Genomic DNA, 19,491 nt, shown 5'->3' on the forward strand with positions numbered 1-19,491 from the left:
GGCGGGGCTGGAGGGAGTCAGGCAGAGGTAACAACCCGAGCAAAGGCAGAGATGAAGAACTGCGGGTGGAAGAGGTGAGGCCCAGAGCTTGTAAACTAAGTGAGGGCCTACGCCCTCTCGGGCAGCGTCAGCCATAGGAGCCCAAGAGTGTCCATCAGGACTAGAGGAGGTGAGACCAGAGGATTGGAGGCACAGCAAACAGCAGGGAGGAAGGGAGGGAGGATGAGGTAGGTGGTAGAGAGAGTGAAAGCAGCAGGAATTGGTGGCCTCTGGTATGTGGGGCACAAGAGGAAGCCCCAGGCTTTGCAGGCTGAGCAGCAGGGAGACCATAGGAACAGAAGCTCCGGGCAGAGATATGCTGGGAAGAGGCCTGCTCCCTGTTCCGTGGGCTGCTCCATGCCCAGCTAGGGTGCCCTCTCAGCAGCACTGGACACACAGCCTGGACAGAGGAGTCCAGGAGTCACGTGGTCAGCTCAGCCTCCTCCTTTCCAGCCAAAGTAACCCCTCTTTGTCCCTCTCCACAGGGAAAGGGACACTTGGCCTCACCTCAGGACTGTGCACTGGGAGGGTCTTTCCCTTTGCTGTCTTAAGAAAGACGCTGGTTTAGAAGAGGAAATAAGGCTGAAATGATACCACTACCACTAAAAAAAGGACTCGCTGTGTGTCAGCAGGTGCTGAGTACTTCATGGACTTATCTGGAAATTTTATCTCTCATGACAGCACATGAGCCTGGAGGTGGTATTCATTCCGTTTTACCCGTAGTAAGGCGGGGGCTCAAAGGCCAGCGCGTTGCCTAGACTCGTGCTAGGACTGGTATACAACAGAACTGGCTCCAAACCCAAGGACTCCTGTGTTCTTGCCGTTCATATTTTTCACACTCACCTGTCGCCATAGGTTCACATGTACTGTCAGGAGTAGAGAAGAGTTCACAAAGGTGATAGGAAAGCCCAGAGAAGAGGTGGGTATGGATTTTCAGGCAGCGGGCCCAGATGGTGCCAAAGCAAGGATTGGCTTGCAAGCAGGAATGTCGGGGGTGGAGGGGGGTTAGGAGAAAATCTCCCAAGGAGACCTCCTGTAGTTTATCTTACAAATACTCCAGTACCACTTCCCACGAAGCAGACGCTGTTCTGAACACTTTATAAATTTTCACTAACTTACTCTTCATAACAAACCTATGAGATGGTACTATTATTATCTTTAGTTTGCCGAAGTTATCCAGTGGCGCAGTGACGACTCCAGAGTCCTCGCTCTAAAGCGCTATCCTACGCCGGTCCCAATTCGCTGTACAGCTCCACCATTTTGCTAGAGGTCGCTGAGGCTCAGAGAGGTGTGCACACTGGCTTAGCGTCACACAGCGAGCGCGCTTCCCCGGACTCGGGGCACAGGCAGCGGGGAGAGACCCCCCAGCCAGAGCGCGGAGCCGTTAGGGTGCCCTCCAGCCCCCCTCCCCCGAACCCCCTCCCCGCGGAGCCCCGCCCCGGACGTGCCCCAGGCCCCGCCCTCAAGCCCTGCCCACACGACCCCCCCCCGACACACACCGCAGCGCCAGCCAATGGCTGGGGTCCTATAAACTCTACCGCCGCGGGCTCAAGGCGAGAAGCTAGAGGTAACCCCGGCTAGCGCGGAGCTCGTGGGCCGCGGGGCTTGGGAGCGAGCTCGCCAGGGAGCAGGAGGCCAAAGGACCGAAGTCAGAGTCGCAGTCGGAGTCTCCGAAGCGGAGCAGGAGCCCGAGCCGGAGCGCGCCGCCTGTCCGCCCGTCCCCGCCCGCGCACCCGGCGCTGCCAGAGCCTCCGGCGCAGCGCGGCCATGGAGCCCAGCAGCAAGGTGAGTCGCGCGCCCGCCGGCCCTCCCCTCCCGGAACAAAGGCGCGGACCTCTCCGACCCTCCGCCGGCCCGAGCCCCCCCGCCGCCCCGCCGCGCTGTGCGCCCGGGGCGGGCGCCGCGCCTCTCTGAGCCTCCTTCGGCGCCGGCCTGCAGCGCCGCGCTCTGGCAAGGCGGGGGGCGCGGGTGCGGATGGGCTCGGGATGTGGCGGGCGCAAGGGTGCAGCGTGCGTAGTTGGCGCCCGCACCGATAACTGGCTTCCTTCCGGGGGCGCCGCGCCGTCCACGCGGCCCGGCGGGGCCGGGGCATCCAGGGCCCAGGCGCTGCACGTCGCTCACGCTCTCCCCGGCGGAGGCCCCGCGCCGACTCCTCCCGGAGCGAGGGAGGGGGCTCGAGCGCGGCGCCCATTGGCTGAGCGGGCCGAGCCCCCGGCCCGGCCCCGGCCTCGGCGCGCTGAGGCGGCGGGACCCGCCCCCACTCGGCGGGCTCGGAGCCGCTGCGCGCTTCTCCCGGGGGCCGCCCTACGCGCGCGGCCTGCTGTTTGGCGCTAGACGCGGCCTCCCGCGGTCTCCCGCGGCAGGGCTCCGAGGCTCCGAGGCGGAGGGCACTTTTTTCAGGCGGGGGCTCCAACTCCAGAATGCCCGGCTCCGGGGCGGAGACGGAAAGCCGGCCTCTGAGGGCCTTCTTGCCTCGTAGTGCAGGCCCCAGAGCTTTGCCAAGTACCGGGGAGAGGTGCTCCGAGGTGGCACGTTTCCCTGCTGGGGCGGGGCAGGGCCGAGGGATCTCCCGGGGGGCCGCCGCCGCGAGCCCCGGGCGGGTGGGGGGGTGGGCCGGGCCGGGAAGGGACCCCAAGCCAGAGCAGATCTGGAGGAGCGCACGCCGGGATCCGGGTCCTGGGGTCCGGGGGACACTCCGTGCTCTAGATGTGGCCTCTTCCCCTGGGGACAAACAACTGCCCAGATAGGGATCTCTTTCTTCGTCTCGTAGAGAGACTCGTCCTGCAGGGGCTCTTTGTGACTTCCAGAACGGTTCCTTTTCAACAAATATTTGTCGATCCCCTCCTGCGTGCAGGGCATTGTTTCTTTCTTACCCTCCCTTTCCCCTCGCGACGAATATTTTAAAGTGACTTTTTTCTTTGAAGCTCCCTCCCCGAATTTTCCCAGCTCCTTGGCAAGGGAGGCACAAGGGTCCCCCCCCCCCCCTTTTAAAACGTGGAATGCGGGGATAGGACTGAACTCTATCTGCACTGCCCTTCCTTTGGGCCGTGGAGGTGTCCAGTGGGACTGAGCGGGGTCTTGTCTGGCCAGAGTGGCGCCTGCCCGACGCCTGGCTGTCCTCGGTCGTACATACCTGTTGAATCCACGGAACTTGTATCACCCACGCTGGCCCTTGGGCTTTAGGTGAGACCCTGAGCCGCAAACCCAGCAGTCAGCCGTCAGTCGCTGTCTTGGCATATGGATATGACAAAACAAAAATAAAGCAAGTGATTTTGGCGAGTGGGAAGGCCTTGAGACCTTTGCTGTATTATCTCTGTGCTCTGACAGCCCACTTCACCTCTCTGGGCCTCAGTTCCTCTGTCTGTAAAAGAAATCACCTTATTTTCCCCTTTTTCTTTTTCCTTTTTACTTCAAAAGTAAGAACTGTCCTGTTGGGCAGGACCTGGGTGTTTATGAGTGGGTAAGTGAGTATTCTGAGCAGACACAGAAAAGTGGGGGAGAAAATCAGCAGCCACTTAGAGTTTCCTAGCCTCTTGGCTAAGATGCCGCTGTGTTACTGACCCTCGTAGGTCTGGAGCTCAGAGAAGAGAGGTAACTTTCGCAAAAATCACACAGCTAGTCAGTGGTGGAGCTGGATTTGAACCCAGGCCAATCCAAAAGGGCTTTCAGTCTCCGCTGACCCCTTTCACCACACCCTTTCTTGAATTTTGGGCCAACGGGAGATTCTGCCTAAACTCAAAGGCTGTCCTTATACGTAGGAGCTGGTTCTAAATGCTGTAACCAGTGGGTGTTTTCATGCAATACCTTCCAGACTTAGGACTGTCTGCCCATCAGTAAATTACTTTGGAGCACCTCCTTCTCAGTGGTTTATCTATATTTACAAATTCATGTGTATACACTCTTATGCTAGTAGACTATATGCCTGCCTAAGGTAGAAATTTAAAAAGACACACAGATAATAGTTATGGTTAAAAATTTTTTTCATTTTTGCTAAACCCTCTCTGGGTCATTAGTATACATTCTAGAATAAAGCCTTTCCTTTTAGAGACTGCTGATTTGGTCAGCAAGCACAGCCCTTTTGTGCACGATGTTAGACTAAGGCCTGGAGAGGGTTTGTCCTTTGCCTGAGGTCTTTCAGTCAGGTGTGTCTGACTCTGAAATTCTCTCTTTTTAAAAAAAAAAAAATACTAAAAAAAAGGGGGGGGGATCTCTGCATCCATCACGGGGCTCCAACTCACAACACCAAGATCAACAGTTGTACATTCTACCAACTGAGCCAGCCAGGCGCCCCTGAAGTTTTTTCTGCTGTGTTCCCCTTCATCTCTTAGGCACTGAGAATAGACCCAAAGGACTTTGCTGTGTTCTCTCGTGTCCTCTGCACATTGTGCTGAGTTCAACTGAGTAGGAGGAAGTGGGGGACAGGTTGAATGCCTCCCCTCTCAGCCAGAGGTTCGCTCATGCCCCCTCCTGGGCAGTTGGCTAGGAGATCCCTGAGCCCAGCCCTAGGACCTCTCACCCTTTGTGAAGAATTCCTGGCTAGTCCCTTGTGGCGCCTGGGGCCTCTCCTGGGCCTCCACCTTCTCTGTCTTCCAGATAAAGGAGAAATCAGAGATCTGCAGGGCTCCTCAGCCCCTCAGTGGTATGAAGAGCATAGACTTTTAATTTTAAAGTCCTGTGTATGTATGTGGTTTTGAATTCCCAGTTTAGTTCAGTTGCCTCGTCGGCAGGGTGATGTCATTTTCATTATTAGAGTCTAAGATTTTAGGAAGAAAATGTTTCTGTCCCCATAGAGGTTCCATAAATGTTCCTTGCTTCCCTGGACTCCTGAGATCCATTGCACTTACCTGGGTCCCAGGTACTGTACCCGGGTTGTGGCCTCTGTCCAGAAGTTTGACATTCTGACAATGGGAGCTTTTGCCGGGATTCCCAGGCAGTGAGTGTCGGTCGGTTGAGTAGATCATTAAAGGTCCCACCAGCCAGTTCTTCTGTAACAGGGGTTTGTTGGGAAGCGGGTTTGCGGGGCCCAGAGCTGGGTCAACTAATGTCGCTGCCCTGCCCTCCCCTCTGAGGGAGATACAGGCCACAGTGACATCACTGTCCAATGAAAAACGACTTTCCCAAGGTCACACACTGAGCCTCCTACTGCAGAACATGCTGCCAGCCTCTCTGGGATGGCCTAAGAGCATCAGGAAAAGAGCCGGAAGGAACTTTCCAGTGCACGGCCCAGCCCTCCATTTGACAGATGGGGGAAACTGGGGCCCATGAAGGAAAGACGTTTGTCTAAGAGAAGGCTGTCACAAAGAATTGGAGATACTCCTGAGCATTTAAAAAAAAAAAGATTTTTTCCACAGCCCTGCCCAGTGTGCGCCCCTCCACTCACCCCAGAGCAATAGGAATTCCCACCCTCCAGGACTTCCAAGCTCCTTCTGGTGAAGTCGGAGTCAAAAAGTGGGATTAGACATAACTCGACAACCGAAATCCTTCTGTGAATGGAAGCAAAACATGTCCTCAGGAAAGTATGACCTTGGGCAAGTGACTCTCTTCAGAGCCTTGGAGCTGGAAACCTGCTACCCCATGGCAGGTATGATGAGACTGGCCCTGTTCCCCAACTCAAGGTGGTGGCTGTTTAGGTAGGAAGACCCTTTGCTTGGCCATTTTGGGTGCACAGACAGTGTAAACATCTCCATCAGGATCCTTGTCCCACGCTGAGCCCGTTGGGGACCCAGCCCTGCTTGCCACAGTACTGGGTCAGTCCCAAATCCCCCATAATCAGCTTGTGACTTCAGGGAGCTCAACTCTACCCAGTGCCTCCTGGTCATGGGGTGTCAGGGCCTAGAGTGCCTCTCTGGCTCTGAGGGTACAAGGCATCCAGTTCCCCCTCCCCTGGGGCTGGCAGAGCTGGGGAGGCCTAGAACAAAGGGGGAAGTGTGCAACATTGGCTTGGGACCTGCAGCCTCACCCTTCCCCCGCTTCACTTCTGGGCGCACAGGTGACAAAGCCACTCAGTTCGGTAACTGGCCTCCCCCAGATGGTGGAGGCTGAGAAGGCTCCTGGTTGGTCTCGTGGCCTCACAGAGAGGCTGTGACCAGGCTGGCAGGCCCAGGCCTGGTCACCAAAACAAACCTCTGATTGTTACCTCCCTCCGTGGGAGGGGTGGAACGGAGCCGGAGGCTGTGCCGTCCAGCCACCAGGCCAGGGAGGCGGTAACGAAATCATAAACGGTGGGGTTTTATAGGAACTGAGCCAGGCGCCCAGGCCTTGAACTCCGGGCACGATCAGGGCTCGGTTCACCCTCTCCAAGGCCTCGGCACCCACCCCTTGCTGGCTTTGGCTTCTTCAGGGCATCGGCACCCTGGAAGGGGAGAGACCTCTTGCCAGATCCAGCTTACGGAACCTTCGGCCACTGAGGCCTCTGCTGGACAGGACGTGCCCCCAGACTGCCTGTCCCAGAGCTGGCCTCCCGCTGGTATGTGCGAGCCGGCAGGAAAGGGAGGAAAGGGAGCGGACTGAAACAGCTCTACCATTTGACCTCAGGGAAGCCACACCTTCTGTTGGAACCTGTTTCCTCAACTGCGGTGGGGATAATATCTACTTCTCTGGGTCAGGTCATAGATTCTTTGAAAATGACAGAAACGAGAGGCGTCTGGGTGGCTCAGTTAAGCATCTGCCTTCGGGCTCAGGTCATGATCCCAGGGTTCTGGGGTCGAGCCCCACATCTGATGGAGAGTCTGCTTCTCCCTCTGCCATTTCCCTGGCTTGTGTTTTCTCTATCTCTCTGTCAAATAAATTAATAAAATCTTAGGAAAAAAAAATACAGAAATGATGGAGTCAGTGATAGAGAAGCATACAAAGAGAAAGAGTAAACATCTTCTCCTGGTTGTAACGGTTTGTTTGGTGTTTCTCCTCACAGACCTCTTTTTGGGCATGTGTGTGTGTGCGCGTGCCTATAAATGGATCACACTTTCTACATAGTTCTGTGTGCCCTGCACAGCCCCTTCTGTTTGCCCACCATCCCTCAGACATCAGTATCTACAGATGTATTTGCTCTGCCCATACAAGCAAGTATCATCTCTACAAGTACATTTTCTCCCGCTTCCTTCCACAAAATGTACATCTGACACCTTGTTTTTCTGCTTGCTTTTTCCCTTAACAGTCGGTCCTCGCACTCCCTTCCTATCAAGGACATACAGATGTGTTGCATTCTTTCCAGCAGCTGCATAATATTCCATTATAGGCATGTCCCACCATTATGAAGCTTTGGCACCCGCATCACTTTTTCTTCATATCATGTGCCACCTGAGGTATTGAGGTTTTATTTTCTGCCCTCCCACCCCTAACTGAAATACCAAGTTTCAAGGAGGCAGGGGGGTTGGTTTGGTTTAGTGCTGAATGCCCATTGGCTAGAATAGCTTTGGGAACAAGCATTCCTAAGTAACGGCTTATTAGGAAACCTCTCTTTTGGAGAAAAAGAGGTCTGGAGGGAGTGGGCTTTCTCGGGTCACACTAGTAGGGGGAGCTGGGACTTAAACTTGTCCACGGACAGGGACCTCTGCATATTCTCATGGTCTGACCCAGTGAATTTCATCAGGGTTGAATTGGTGCCCATCTCACCCTTTAAATGGGTATCGGCTTTTCCAGATGGCTGGTACCTGCACACAGCCCCGGGAGCGACTTAGGTTTTGTTTTAGGACAGATACCTTTGGGTTATTTAGAGAGGATGATTTGGTTTTACCTGGAAGGCTTTGAAAATCCTGTGCACATGGGCTAGGTTTGTACAGAGCAGTTCTCTTTCTCTCTCTCTCTTTTTTTTTTTTTTTTTTTAAAGATTTTATGTATGTGAAAAGAACACAAGCACAGGGAGCAAAAGGCAGAGGGAGAGGTAGAAAGCAGGCTCCCTGCCCCTCGCCCCAGGAGCAGGGAGCCTGAAGGGGGAGTAGACCCCAGGGACCCCAAGATCATGACCATGACCTGAGCTGAAGGCAGACGCTTAACTGACTGAGCCACCCAGGCTCCCCAACACAGAGCAGTTCCAAGGACCTAGGGCTTCAAGCAGGAGCTGACAAACTTTTTCTGCTCTGTGATCCCCTTGTGTCATTGTCATGCAGAAGCAGCTGTAAACAATATATAAATCAATGAGTGTGACTGTGTTCCAGTAATATGTTTATTTGTGGTCACTGAAATTGGAGTTTGATAGCATTTTTATGTGTCACAAAATATTAGTCATTTTTTTTTTTTCTTTTCCAGCCACTTAAAAATGGAAACTCCGTTCTTAGCTGGCAGGCTGGGTTTGGCCAACAGACCCTAGTTTGCCAACTTTGGCTTAGAGCAAGATCCAATCAAATGGCCAGAGGTTTCTGAGCTTTGGCCTGGGCTGTCCTGGCTCAGACTGGGCAAGGCCCCAAAAGTCTCTAGAATAGAAGTTGACCTACATAGAGAGTACCAGGTAGGAACCTTGTTTCCTTCAGGGACCGGTGCCCGGAAGCAAGGGGGAGGACATGAGCAGGAAGGGCATGGGATTTGGCGTCATAGACCTCCTGCCGGAGGCATTACAGAGGCTGAGGACCTTCTGGTTATCTGCTTTCCCCTCTCCCAACGCCCCATTTTCTCATCTGTGAGGTGGGAGCAGTGTCTCTCCCATAGCGTGTCCAAGGTGGCTGAATCGGGGCACGCTAGCAGCCGCTGGCATGGGACCAGGTACCTTGCTGGGGCAGCGGGTGCTGAAAGGCAACAGCTCCCTCCTCCTCTCTGCTTGCAAGACTAAGGAGTGCCTTCTGCCCCCAGGGCCACCGCGGGATGCTGGGGAGGCCCAGCCAAGCATGCAGAAGTCCTGACCTCACTGGAAAGCCAGAGGGTATGGCCTCCAGAGGAGTTGCCTGAGGTCACCAGCAGGTTAGGCTTTGGAAGGGGGACCCATCCCTCTTCTTTTTGAAAAGAGTTGGCAGGATGGAAGGGGCCAGAGGGTAAATTGCCAGTCAAGGAATCCAAAGAACTCAAGGCCCAGCCCTGGCTTTTGTTTGCTAACGATCCTGGGAGTCTGCCCTCTGACCTTAGGCTCCTCATCTGTCACATGAGACTGTTAATAGCAATTGGGGGGGGGGGGTCTTTCTATTTTAATGCCCAGAATTTTGTTCAAATGCGATCTTGGGAAAAACATACACAAAATAAATAAAAAAGGAGGGGAGCTGTTATGGGTTTCATACTCCCCTGCCTCACCCCCTCCTGTCCTCCTTAGAACTTGGGGACCAAGCTGTTAGAAAGACTATGTCGTGTGCTTCCGTGCCCGTCAGGAAACCACCTGAGAAGCTGTGGGAGGAGGATGGGATAGAAGCAGCGTCTGGATCAAGCCAACACGGGACCCTACTCCTACAGGGAAAGCCCTCCCTCTGCCAATATTGACTAAGGGCCTGCTGCCGGCCAAGCCCAGGGCTGGAGCACGGTGCTGAGGAAGGGCACCTGGGCAAGGGTCAAAAGGCCACAGTGCTTAGCAAGTTACTCGACATGGCCAGTGTGCCATCTGGCATCCCGGTATGTGGGAGGAGAAGTCCTCAGGCTGACCCTGCATTAGGACCCTTGCATTAGGATAGGGCTGATGGGGGTGGGGGTGTGAGGTCCTCCTCTGTAGGCTGGTCCCTGAGCCTGGGCATGTGCTGAACTGAGAGGCCTATGGCACTCCTAGAAGAGCCCAAATTTGAACTTGAGGTCTTTCCTCTCAAGTCCCGGGCCGTGGGAGTTACTGTTAGCCTGTTTGTGCCTCTCAGAGCTGATGTTCCAGTGCCCACCCAGGGTTCGATAAATGGCCGAGGTAAAATCTGTTAGGAAGAGCGCTTTTCTGGCCAAATAAATACCCTGAAAGGTAAATTCGGAAGCGGTTACGAATGAATGATCTGTACTGTGCCCAACCCTGGGCGCTCTGGCTGCAGAGCTGGGTGAGACTCAGGCCCCATTCTTGGAGGGAGTTCCCAGACTGGTGGGTGAATTGCAGGGGACGAAACTAGGGCAAAAACCCTGTGAGAGGGCAGGTTCTTCTAGAAGGTAGCCTCAGCCCCAGGGTGGTCCCAGATGGGTGACCAGGGTGGGCTCCTGGGGGTCACAGATTCTAGATTCCAGATTCCACATTACGCTTCCACTCTTAAAGAAGGCTTCACAAGAAAGCCACAGCCGTGGGTTTGTTCCCCTTCTCCAAGTCGCCACCAACTAGTTGGTCAGCTTGACACCTAAATAAAGGTGCGGAATGAATGGATTTCATTGTGGCACCTGGATGAGCCACAGGTGGCAGGTGGGGGTAGGTGGTGCTGTGGTGGCCCAAGGGAGAGTAGCTTCCCGTGCTTCCCAGGTCAGCAGATGCTTGTCAGGTGAACCCTGCCAGGCTCCCTAATGGCCATGGATACTGAACTTGACAGCAAATCTTTAGGGAAGGAACTCGGATCCCCCATTCTTCTCTGTGAGGAACCTGAGCCCAGAGGTCTCTTCTTGTCCCAGCTCCGAAGTGAAGAGAAGCTATTCTCTGCTTTCCCGCCTGGGTCTCCTGAGCTCAGCCCAGATCCCGCTGGGTGTGGTGGGGGTGTGCCTCCTTGCGGGGGCGGGTGGGGGGGGATCTCCTCCCCTGCATCTAACATCCAGCCACACTGAGCACTGCCTGTTTAATCCGGCAGAATCAGGCCCCTCTTCTTCTTCCCACTTTACAGACTGTTCTGTCTACCTGGAATGCAGTCTTTCCACTGCTTCCCCGCTTGGCAGACTCTGTATGTCCTTCATGGCCAACTTCAATGTCACCTCCTACGAACCTGTCTTCGATTGTCCCAGGCAAAATACCTTGATGTCAGGACTGGGGTCTGTGTCATCCAGGGCCTGGAGCATGGGTCACTGAGCATGCCTGAGTCCTAGGGCAGCAGCCTGCCGCGGTGGCTGTGGCTATAACCAGGAGTGGGTAGGCAGGTTTTCTAAAGCGGAATTTGACCTTGACCTGCCCATGGCAGTTCTAGCCCAGGGGTCTGTCCTTGGCTCCCAGTAGCCCCCACTGCCAGAGGCCACAGCTGCTCAATGGGGGCCCCAAGAGTAACTTCAGAGTTGCAGACACCCCTGGGAAGTCAGAGCCAGATTGAAAACGGGGTCTGTGATAAGACGACTTAGCGCTCACAGCTCTGCTGTGCTGTTCATTTCCTGATCATGGGTCATCTGTATTGCTGTTCACTTCATCATCTGTGTGCTGTTCATTTTTATTTAAATGCTTTGTTCTAAGTAACAGGAAACCAAGGGGTTTATAGGTAATTCTTTTGAGTAGGTGATACAGTCACATGGTTCAAAATTAAAAAGCATGCAAAAAGGTGTAAAGTGAAACCTCTATGCCACCCAGCCTCTGCCATCCAGATCCCAGGGTACATACAGCATTACCTTCCTTACGTGTTGTTTTAAGTAGGTAGATAGGTGTGTTCTGCCTCCCATCCCATCCTCAGCCATTTCTTCTTCTTTTCATACCACACACAGCATGCAACACGGCATTGCTATGAAGCTAGCTTTTTCCTTAATACAGCTTGGTAAGTGTCCCAAATCAATAAGTAAAGAGCTTTCTGGGTTTTTTTTTTCTTTTAAGATTTTTCTTTTTTTAATTCATTTGAGAGAGATACAGAGAGAGCACAAGCCAGGGAGAGAGGCAGAGTCCTTGATGAGCTGGGACCCTGACCTGGGGCTTGATCCTAGGACCTGGAGATCATGACCCAAGCTGGAGGCAGACAACCATCTGAGCCACCCAGGCGCTCCTAGAGAGCTTTCTCCCCCCCCCGCCCGCCCCGCCTGTATTCTATGATATAGCTGTGCCACATTTTATTAAATCATATTTACATTTATTCTAACGTGAATTAGAGAAATCTCTCTCTGGCACACCATTAATACTGTACTCTGTGTGGAAAACCCCGAGTTCACACGTGACTCACCACAGGCAGGGAGCCCTCACATGGCAGCCTTCAACGGCTGCTCTCCAGCCCTCCTCCGTCCATGCTCAGTGCCTTGTGACCGCCTCTGCCTTCATCCCAGCAGCCACCCGATGATGAGTTAGCTTGGCTGGGGCCCACAGAGTGCGTCAGTCAGGTGCTCCCCACGCACACAGGGCCCACAGCACTGGGTCTGGAGGCTCCCTGGGGAGCTAAGGGAAGGGAGACTTTGGAAGGCGTGCAGTCCGCTGTGAGGAGAGCCCCGGCCCAGGATGAATGTCCAGAGTTGGGCCAGGAAGAGGCCAGGTGGCCCTGTGGCAAGGACGGTCCCAGCACTCACCTGCTGAAGAATGGACTCCGCCTGAGCGCTCAGGCTAACTAATGAAGTCTCTTCCTCTCTCTACCTCTGATGTGAGAACCTTGGCTTTTGCAGTTGTTGGCCTGGCAGCTTCTAGAGAGTGAAAAGACCATGCTAGGAACCAGTCTGAGTAGCCATAAACCCAGCGCTGTCTGTGAGGATCTTAAAGTCGGGATCTTGAAGATCTTGAGGATCTTGAAGATCTTGAGGATCTTGTTTCTGGGTTCTGTGGGGAAACCGAGTCCAAAGGGTATGGCACCTTGTTCACCCAGGGCTCTCCTGTCTGCGGCCTTCATGCCCCAGGCTGTTGGGGGGTGGGGACAGAGACCCACCATGCTTTTCTTCCCCCAACCCTTTGCCCCTTGAAACACCTTGGCCCGACGCTCTTACTTGCCTGGTGTCATGTACTTTTCCAAAGCACATTCCTGCCTGTTATGTCATCTGTGTCCACATACCCTGGGAAGCCCATGCTCTGCGGATGGTTGCCATGAGAGGCATGAGGTGGGGAGTCAGGAGCCCTGAGCTCCAGCCTGACTCTCCACAGACCCCTGCGTAATCTATCTCTGCCTCTCAGGACTCAGTTTCCTGCTCTGTGAATGGAGGGGAGGGGAGGGCAAGACCACATCTCCAATGCTACCAAGCATGCTTGCTCCTGCCTTGTACACAAGCAAATGGGGGTCCGGACAGGACTAGGGAAGGGTGGCAGCCTGCTGGGACTCAGGTCGGCTGGAACCAGAAGCCAGCACTTTCTGGCCCAAAGTCAGGGTGCTTCCTCTGTATGCTGTTCCTCCCACGTAATCTGCCCCCCCACTTGCATAGGGGATTTGATTACTGGGCCTCCCAGACAGAGTCTGGAGCCCCCTGGACCTGGGCAGGTCATGGTTCCACCAGAGGAATGAGACTCCAGAGAGCCAAGACCTGGCTACAAGGAGAGAAGACCTGACTTCCCTTCTCCCCCAAGGAATGAGTCTGGCCAGCCCAGTGTCTAGAATTTTGCGGAGCTGGTTCAGGCATCCGAGGTCAGGAAGTGGCCGAGTTTCCTGGGAGAAGGACTGGTGTGGTGCCAGGAGCCAGGCCAGATATCTGAACACAGGAACTTGCCCGCCTGTGCCCTGGAGTAACCTGGGCCCAGACATGCCTGTAACAGTGTGGGTCTTCTTTTCTCTGCAGAAGCTGACGGGCCGTCTCATGTTGGCCGTGGGAGGGGCAGTGCTCGGCTCCCTACAGTTTGGCTACAACACTGGAGTCATCAATGCCCCGCAGAAGGTGAGTGCTATGCCTTCCCAGGTTTATCAACGCCAGCCTGCTCTGCTGGGCACCGCACATCCCACAGGCTCCCCCTGCCTCTCAGGTGTCAGTCATTTACATCAGTTCACCATCTGATCCCACCAGCCAATTGTCTGGCCCTGAACAGGTCAAAAATTCTTGACTTTGGCCTTGGAATCCTGGAGCTGCAAAATCGTGGGGGCTTGTCATCTTGACCAGCCTCCTACCCAGCACAGACACTTGTAGTCATCAGAGCAACGTGGGATACAATGATGCTGCATTTATGTGACAACTCTGGGGTTCCAGAGGGCTTGGTGGTGCTTATCTCCCTTGCCGCTCAGTTTGCCCAGGCAGGCCGGCGGGCTGGCAGGCTGGCAGGAAGGCGACAATCACTGCTCCCGTCCTGCAGGTGGGGAGAGTGGCCAGAGAAAGAGAACCTGCCCTGCATCACCCAGCGAGGCAGGGATGGAGCTGGTGTCCAAGCCCAGTCTACCTTGGAACCTTCCTGACCGGGGAGTCCCCAAGCCTGTGCTCATACCTGTCCACAAACAGCACCCTACCTTGTAAAGGTCTCCTGTTCCACTTGGAAATAGCCTTCTTTCCCTGGAGGCCTACTGTCCAAGTAAAAATGATGTCTCGCCCTAGGGAACCATAGGGAGGAGGGGTCTGCGCGTCCTTGCTTCTCCCTGCAGCACATCCCAGATCTGTCCTCACTTGTTCCTTGGATATCAGGACCGGGAGGGACCCCCTCGACCACCTCCAGCTCAGCACACTTGCTTTAGGGAGGAGAGAAGAGGAGAGGGGTCAAGGGGCAGAAAGGAAACTGGAAGGCGTCCCTTCTCTATACCAGCCTTTTTGCATATGTTTATGAGGTTAAGTTCCATTGTAGAGACCCAAAGACTGAAGCCCTGGGCAGATGAAATAACCAGCGGGCTCCACACATAGCTAGTGAATGGTGGATTCAGAAGCCAGACGATTTCCATAATCTCAGGCTGTCTTCCTGACCAGCCTCCTCGGTTGAAAACTCTGTACCTTCCTGGGGAGGGCGAAATGAGAGTGGACAGTCCTGCCAGGGTCACATTCTGCCCTCCAGAGGGTGAGGCTAGAAAGTGAGTGTGGCCAGCTCCCAAGGACCAGCGGCCAGTCCAGGGGCACTGGGCACTGTCGGGAGTCAGAGCTGGTCCTCCTCCCAGTAGGCAGAGGGTGGCTGTGGGGGGCCACGCCTGATACCTGGGAGCAGGTTACCAGGAAGGCCTGGCCTGCTGAGTCATGCTCAGCTGCAGCAGAGGTAACAGGACTTCTCCAGACTTGTCTGAAATGGCGCCCATGCTTGGAACAGCCCCAGGCCCTGCTTTAGCTAAGTGTTCTGAACAGCTCTTGCCAAGGTGTGTGCCTCAGAGCTGGCTCCATCTGGGGATCGCACAGATGGAAATTCTGCACGGTCTTAGAGGATGGCTGAGTTCTGCAGTTGATTGCCCCTTGGGGGCCCCTGATTGCCCCTTGGGGGCTCCTGATTACACCTTGGGAGCCCCTGGACACACCTATCCTGATGTGTTCAATCCAGGGTGCTGTTTGGCCATTTTATGTTTAACGCACCTCAGCTGATGCTCATGTGTGGCCAGAGTCGGGAGCTCCTGAGTTAAGTGATGTCTTGACTGGGATCACCTAGTGAGTTAATGAGAGGATGAGGACTCTGAGATCAGGATAGCAGCGTTTTCCAGAAACAGAACAGGGCTGGGTAGGCAGAGAGAGACAGTCCAGGGTAGGGTGAATGGGAGGAGAAAGAAGTCTGGGGAGGCCACCACGGGAAGCCCAGGACTGACTTACAAAGGGCTTCATGGGTTGATTTCACCCACAGAGTGTCACCCACTGGTGTGTCAATGGCCCGGCGCCATCAGGACGGCCTGTGGGCACCAAGGCGTGGGCCAAGCTAGGAGTATGGACTAGAGTGAGAACAATAGGGCCTCATTGAAGAGGACAAATAGAATCAGATTTGCATTTGAGGGCAAGGAGTCGGGCATCTGGGCAGTGGGAGGGTCTGAGAATGGGAAATGAGAGATAGGGAAATTGCGAGAGAGCGGCTCCGAGTAAGTGGGGATAGGAAAACAAACACCGAGCAGGAAGAGTGGGCAGGATTTGGTCATCAGTTCAGTGTGAGGACAAGAGTAGGGTTTGAGAGTGGCTTCTGGGTTTCTGGAGGGGGAGCCGGTATGGGAGGGACCGAGAGGTGCGGGAGGGACATGCCAGAACTGAGGTGCGGTGAGACACAGCTGGAGATGTGCAGGAAATATTTGGACATGGGGGTCTGTTCCTCCCGCGGGTAGTCAGCTGGAGAAAAACTAGGAGCTGGTCACCGGTATTCAGACAGCAGGAGAGGGGGATGCCCTAGAGAGACTGGGATAAAAAGAGGAGTTGGGGGGGCGCCTGGGTGGCTCAGTGGGTTAAGCCGCTGCCTTCGGCTCAGGTCATGATCCCAGGTCCTGGGTTCGAGCCCCACATAGGGCTTTCTGCTCAGCAGGGAGCCTGCTTCCTCCTCTCTCTCTGCCTGCCTCTCTGCTTACTTGTGATTTCTCTCTGTCAAATAAATAAATAAAATCTTAAAAAAAAAAAAAAAAAGGAGTTGGGGAGTAGGGTGAAGGAGTGCTATCAGGAGCCCCAGAGGGTGAGCTGGACCAGCTGGCCCCTTATTGCCCAATACCCAAGACCGGATGTTGTCGCTGTGGTGACCAAAGGTTGACTGGGTGGGACTGTGTGGGTAGAAACCTCCATCCTGCTGGTGGGGGTGGGGGGATGGGAAAGAGTAGGGAGGGTCCTTCCAAGAGATTCAGTGGTGAAGGGAGAAAAGAGGTTGGTGATTGGAGGGGTGGCCCACCTGAGATGACTTTTCACTTGGGAAGACTTTATTTTGTTTTATTTTATTTTGTTTTATTTGGGAAGATTTCATTTTTAAAATGTGCCTTAGGGCATCAGCAGAGGGGGTGAGGGCAAGTTGGGGGGAGGGGTCTCAGGTGGCAGGGGCTGCGGGGGCAGAGGCACCAGGGTTGCATTTGGCCATGAGGAGCGACTGAGAAACTTCTGAACTTGCAGATGGGGACAGATCCACGGAGCAGTTCTCCCGTTCTTGCGGCCTCCTGCCTAAAACCTAAGACAGGCAAAAGGCGAGAAAGCTGGGGAGGGCTGGTGGGCGGCATGGAGGGTCCAGCCAAACTGGAAATGTCATTGATGGTGGCATCTTTGGGCCCCTGTCCAAAGATCACTTGAGGAGCTCGCTGCCACGAGGTCCGCAGTGAGGACCCGAGGGGCCAGTGCTGATTGCCCACACCCTGCAGTGGAGCGGGCTTTCTGGGGGTGGCCATCTGCGCCCCTGTGTTTACACCTGCACTTTGCACGTACTTCTCGTCAGCCTGGCCCAGCCCTTCCAACCAGGAGTGGACTTGCTGTGATTCACCTAAATGGTGAAGGGGGGATAGGATGGCCAAGAGAGTTAAGAGATAATGGCTGGCCTTGGAGCTGCCCCTTTGTGCCGGGAGGCGGCCTGTGACTCAGTCCTTCCAAAACTTTCACTCCTGCGCAGGGCACTGTCCCAGACAGTCTGGGAGGGTAGAGCTGTGACACATGGTCTAAGCTGGGCCCCACCCCGTCTAGCCCTAACTTAAGACTACGAAGGGGCGGGGGAGACTTGGGAAGCGCCAGAGCATAATTAATTGGAGGGGGGGTTCCTAATTAATGGAGGGCTTCGGGGTGGCTCTGGATGGAGCAGGGAGGAAGGCAGGCTAATGCTGGCGTAGGATTGATGGGGGCGGCCTTTCAAGGAGGAGTTGGCAGCTGGGCAGACCTGAAGGGGAGTTGGCCCCTTGCGGAAGGAGGGACAGGTGAGGTGGCCCAGGCAGTGCACAGATGGAGTGGCAAGAAGCGTTGCCCTGATGTGGAACGGCGCACACCCCACTGCCCGTCTTCGTATGATGCAGCCCTGGGCTGGTCCCTTCGGCCTGCTCTCTGAAGGAGACTGTACCCCACTAATGGTGAGGACGCCCGAAGCTGGAGCTTATAAAACAGGCCCCAAAGGGCTTCCTCCTGGAAGTGGTTAATTAATCATAACATTATCTTAAATGTTTACAAAGCACCTCCCGGTAAATTATCTCCTCACAGCTGCCCCCGCAAGGCGGGTGGGGCTGGGTTATCTCCTCCTAGAGGAGGAAGCTTTGACTGGTGAGGTCACTTGGAAAGTGAGAGGCTGAGCTATGGGTGGCCTCCAGGCGTCACCAGGGAGTGATGACCACATCCCTATGGCGCCCCTGCCAGGCCTCCTGTCTCCTGGGGAGGGGAGAGGGGGGAATCCCGGCCACAGAGAGCAAAATAAATGAACAGGGCATCCTGACCACTGTCCTGGGTGGAGAAAACTGCCTCTCCCTTCCCCAAATGGCCGAGCTGCCCACAAGGGATGACTAGAGGCCATTAAGAATGCATGCGTTCCTGGCCAAGGGACATTGTTGGGCATGTCTCGGAATAAGGCAGCATCAGAAACCAGAGTTGTGGCTGGAAGGGACTTGATGGTCCACTGGCTCATCCATCCCTTGTTTGACAAAGGAGGAACTTGGTCTGGAGAGCAGACAAGGTCACCCCAAGATAACCCAGCTTGAAGAGGGTCTCTGCCTACTGGGGCTGCGCTGGGCTCCAGGCTTCAGGCTCTCAGCTCCAGGCAGCCTCTCCTTAACTTCCATCAAGATCCAGAGAGTTCCAGGTCCTCCCCTCTCCCCTTCACCCATCTCCACTAACACAAACCCTTACAGCTTACTGTGTGCCAAGTCTTGCTCTCAGTGCTTCAAAAATCATCCTTTAGTTTCTTATAATAACTGTATTAGGTAGACCCTAGAATCCCTGTTTTACAAGAAAGTGGGGGCACAGAGATTTTAAGCAATTAAACGAAAGATACCCAGCTAGTAAGCGGCAGAGCTGGGATTTGAATCCAGGGAGTCTGGCTCCAGTCTGCATCCTTGCCCACCACAGTAGGAATGGCAGTTCCATACTACAGTCGGATGGGCAGCCAAACACACTCTCACACACCTACAGCTGACAGCTGGTCCCTCTTGCTCTGACTTCCAGGCCAAGTCAAGCTCAGTCATGTACAGACCTCTCAACGGTCTCCCACACACAGTTGTACAATCCCGTACACCATTACAGCCTGTCTGAGCTGCGTGGTCACTTCAGCCCTTCAGAGAGGTGGCTCATTTATTAGTTAGTGACTACTAATTAGTTAGTGACCCAGCCCTGTTGCTGGGACCTAGTGACACAGATGAATCCTCCCCCTACCCCATGTTGAAATTGAGACTAGAAGGGGATACATGTCTCCTGATGATGAGCTGTCTCCGGGCAGCCATGGAAGTGTGCACAAGCCCTGTGGGAGCAGAGAAGGCGGAGGGAGAAAGTGCGTGGCCCGGGGAGCAGGGCTTTTCTCAAAATGAACTTCAGGGCGAGATCTTTGGCGTTGGTGGTGGGGGGCCAGTGCTGGCCTAAGTGGTGTAGTTTCGTTGAGCAGCGTTCCCACCAGTGTGACAACCAACAGTGCCTTCACACATAGCCAGATGTCCTCTGCGGAGCCAAGTTGCCTCTGTTTGAGAACCACTGTGATGGAGCGGGGTGGGGGTGGGGGTTGGGGATGGCTCTTGGAGTGTTTGTGTATACTCTGAAAGGTGATGAAGGGCTCATCGGGGAGAAGACAGGGAAAGGGCATGGGAAACTGCAGAGATGCGGGGTGCCTGGGTGGTCTGGGGGGGTGGTGAGGGGAGGGCAGTGGGGAGCCAAGCAAGGCTGTGAGCGGGGCCTGCTATGGGGACCTGAAGATCCCTCTGCTGGCAGGGGAGGCCCTGGAGACCAGGGACCTGTGAGGAAGCTAGAGCAAAG

The 19,491-nt window shown here is 54.8% G+C and overlaps 1 protein-coding gene across 1 annotated transcript in view; it reads left to right on the top strand.

Moving 5' to 3' along the window:
* Positions 1–1,658: 1,658 nt before the first annotated feature.
* SLC2A1 (solute carrier family 2 member 1) overlaps positions 1,659–19,491 on the top strand; it is a 28,291-nt gene continuing 10,458 nt past the window's right edge. The window contains exons 1-2 of the mRNA XM_047726072.1: positions 1,659–1,824; positions 13,495–13,590. Coding sequence (XP_047582028.1) covers positions 1,807–1,824; positions 13,495–13,590 — 114 coding nt within the window. The 5' untranslated portion in view covers positions 1,659–1,806. The remainder of the gene's footprint in view (positions 1,825–13,494; positions 13,591–19,491) is intronic.

The sequence above is a fragment of the Lutra lutra genome, chromosome 4 (genome assembly GCF_902655055.1).
Source record: "Lutra lutra chromosome 4, mLutLut1.2, whole genome shotgun sequence".
NCBI classification, from domain to species: domain Eukaryota; kingdom Metazoa; phylum Chordata; class Mammalia; order Carnivora; family Mustelidae; genus Lutra; species Lutra lutra.